Below are 1,613 nucleotides of genomic sequence, written 5' to 3'. Positions count from 1 at the left end.
ATACTTAAGTACAAAAATATCAGATACTTTAAGACTTTTACTGAAGTAATATTTTTAGAGAAGACTTTAACTTTTACCAAAGTAATTTTTTGGTAAGATGCTTGTACTTTTAAGTATCACTTTTAGGTACTTTATACAACACTGGTCCTGCGTGGGGAAATTCAGGTGTAACAGCAGCAAATACATACATCAGTCCACAGAAACAGTATACTATATTGCTATGTTACATTATTAACTGTAGCAATAATAATTGAATTAAAGATAGTAACAATAAAAAATAAACATAGATCAAAATAAAYGTAAGAGAATCATTACTGTAATGGGCTTTCAAGATGAATTTGGATAAAAAAGAAAAATAAGGCAAACTAAACTCGGCACAAACATAAATTTCTCTGCTCCAACACACCTGCAGAAGCCTGTTAATCACCTGATGATTAAATCAGGTGTGTTGGAGCAGAGAAACCTCCATCGATCACCTACTGATGGTTCCTAATGAACCGTTTTCTCAGGTTAAACCTAATAGAGAGTTTTTCTCCGGTACCGTCAGAGTCTCCGCTCATGGTGAAGTCCAACATGGCGTGGCTGAACTTGTCCTCGGCCTGCTGCTTCAGCTGCTGACTCAAACTCTCCAAGGCGGCTTTGTCCTGAAAAACACACAGTTTGCATCCAGTCACCAAGCTGAGTCACTGCGAGGAAAACATGACTGAAGGAAACCACAAACGGAACGAGTTCAGACATTTATTTACTGGATTATAAATATTTATCAGCAGCCGCAGAAGGTGAAAGAACGACAGTGTTTTTGTGTTTTTTTTCTCTCTCTCTAGCATTAGCAACAAGTCACAAACCAAGAAAATGGAGCTCTGTTCAAGATGGCCGCCACAGAGGAATGAGTGTAACGAATAGTTGAGTCAATATTGAGCTAAAGTTTGTTGTAGCTGAGAGTCACAGATTTTATACCATCAGAGGAAACATTGAAATTATTCACAACTAAACAAAAGACCGTTTTATTTTTGAACTGTAACGTAACAAATAAAAATACTTGTTTTTTTCTGCTGGCTTTTTACTTCTACTTCTTATATTTCCATGCAATTATCTGTACTTCTTTTTAAAAAATATAAGGAAATAAAAAGTCTCCTATTTCTTATTAGTAGTGCAACAATCCATATATTTGTATGGAACCGTTCAGTACACTGTGTAACAATACACACTATGTATGGAGCGATACACACTACGTATGTATGGAGCGATACACACTACGTATGGAACGATACACACTACGTACGGAACGATACACACTACGTACGGAACGATACACACTACGTACGGAACGATACACACTGTATGGAACGATACACACTGTATGGAACGATACACACTGTATGGAACGATACACACTTATGTATGGAACGATACACACTTATGTATGGAACGATACACACTTATGTATGGAACGATACACACTTATGTATGGAACGATACACACTACGTATGGAACGATACACACTGTACGGAACGATACACACTTATGTATGGAACGATACACACTGTACGGAACGATACACACTTATGTATGGAACGATACACACTGTACGGAACGATACACACTTATGTAT

The 1,613-nt window shown here is 37.1% G+C and overlaps 1 protein-coding gene across 1 annotated transcript in view; it reads right to left on the bottom strand.

The window, feature by feature from the left end:
* The window catches only part of sox5 (SRY-box transcription factor 5), a gene marked incomplete at its 5' end in the record, with an annotated part of 71,949 nt that overhangs the window by 5,450 nt on the left and 64,886 nt on the right, over positions 1-1,613 (bottom strand). The window contains 1 exon segment of the mRNA XM_014031021.1: positions 542-644. Within this exon segment, the coding sequence (XP_013886475.1) occupies positions 542-644 (103 nt within the window).

Source organism: Austrofundulus limnaeus, unplaced genomic scaffold (assembly GCF_001266775.1).
Source record: "Austrofundulus limnaeus strain Quisiro unplaced genomic scaffold, Austrofundulus_limnaeus-1.0 Scaffold1162, whole genome shotgun sequence".
Lineage (NCBI taxonomy): Eukaryota > Metazoa > Chordata > Actinopteri > Cyprinodontiformes > Rivulidae > Austrofundulus > Austrofundulus limnaeus.
The sequence above is the reverse complement of the archived record's forward strand: the minus strand, read 5'-3'. Positions and strand labels throughout refer to the sequence as shown.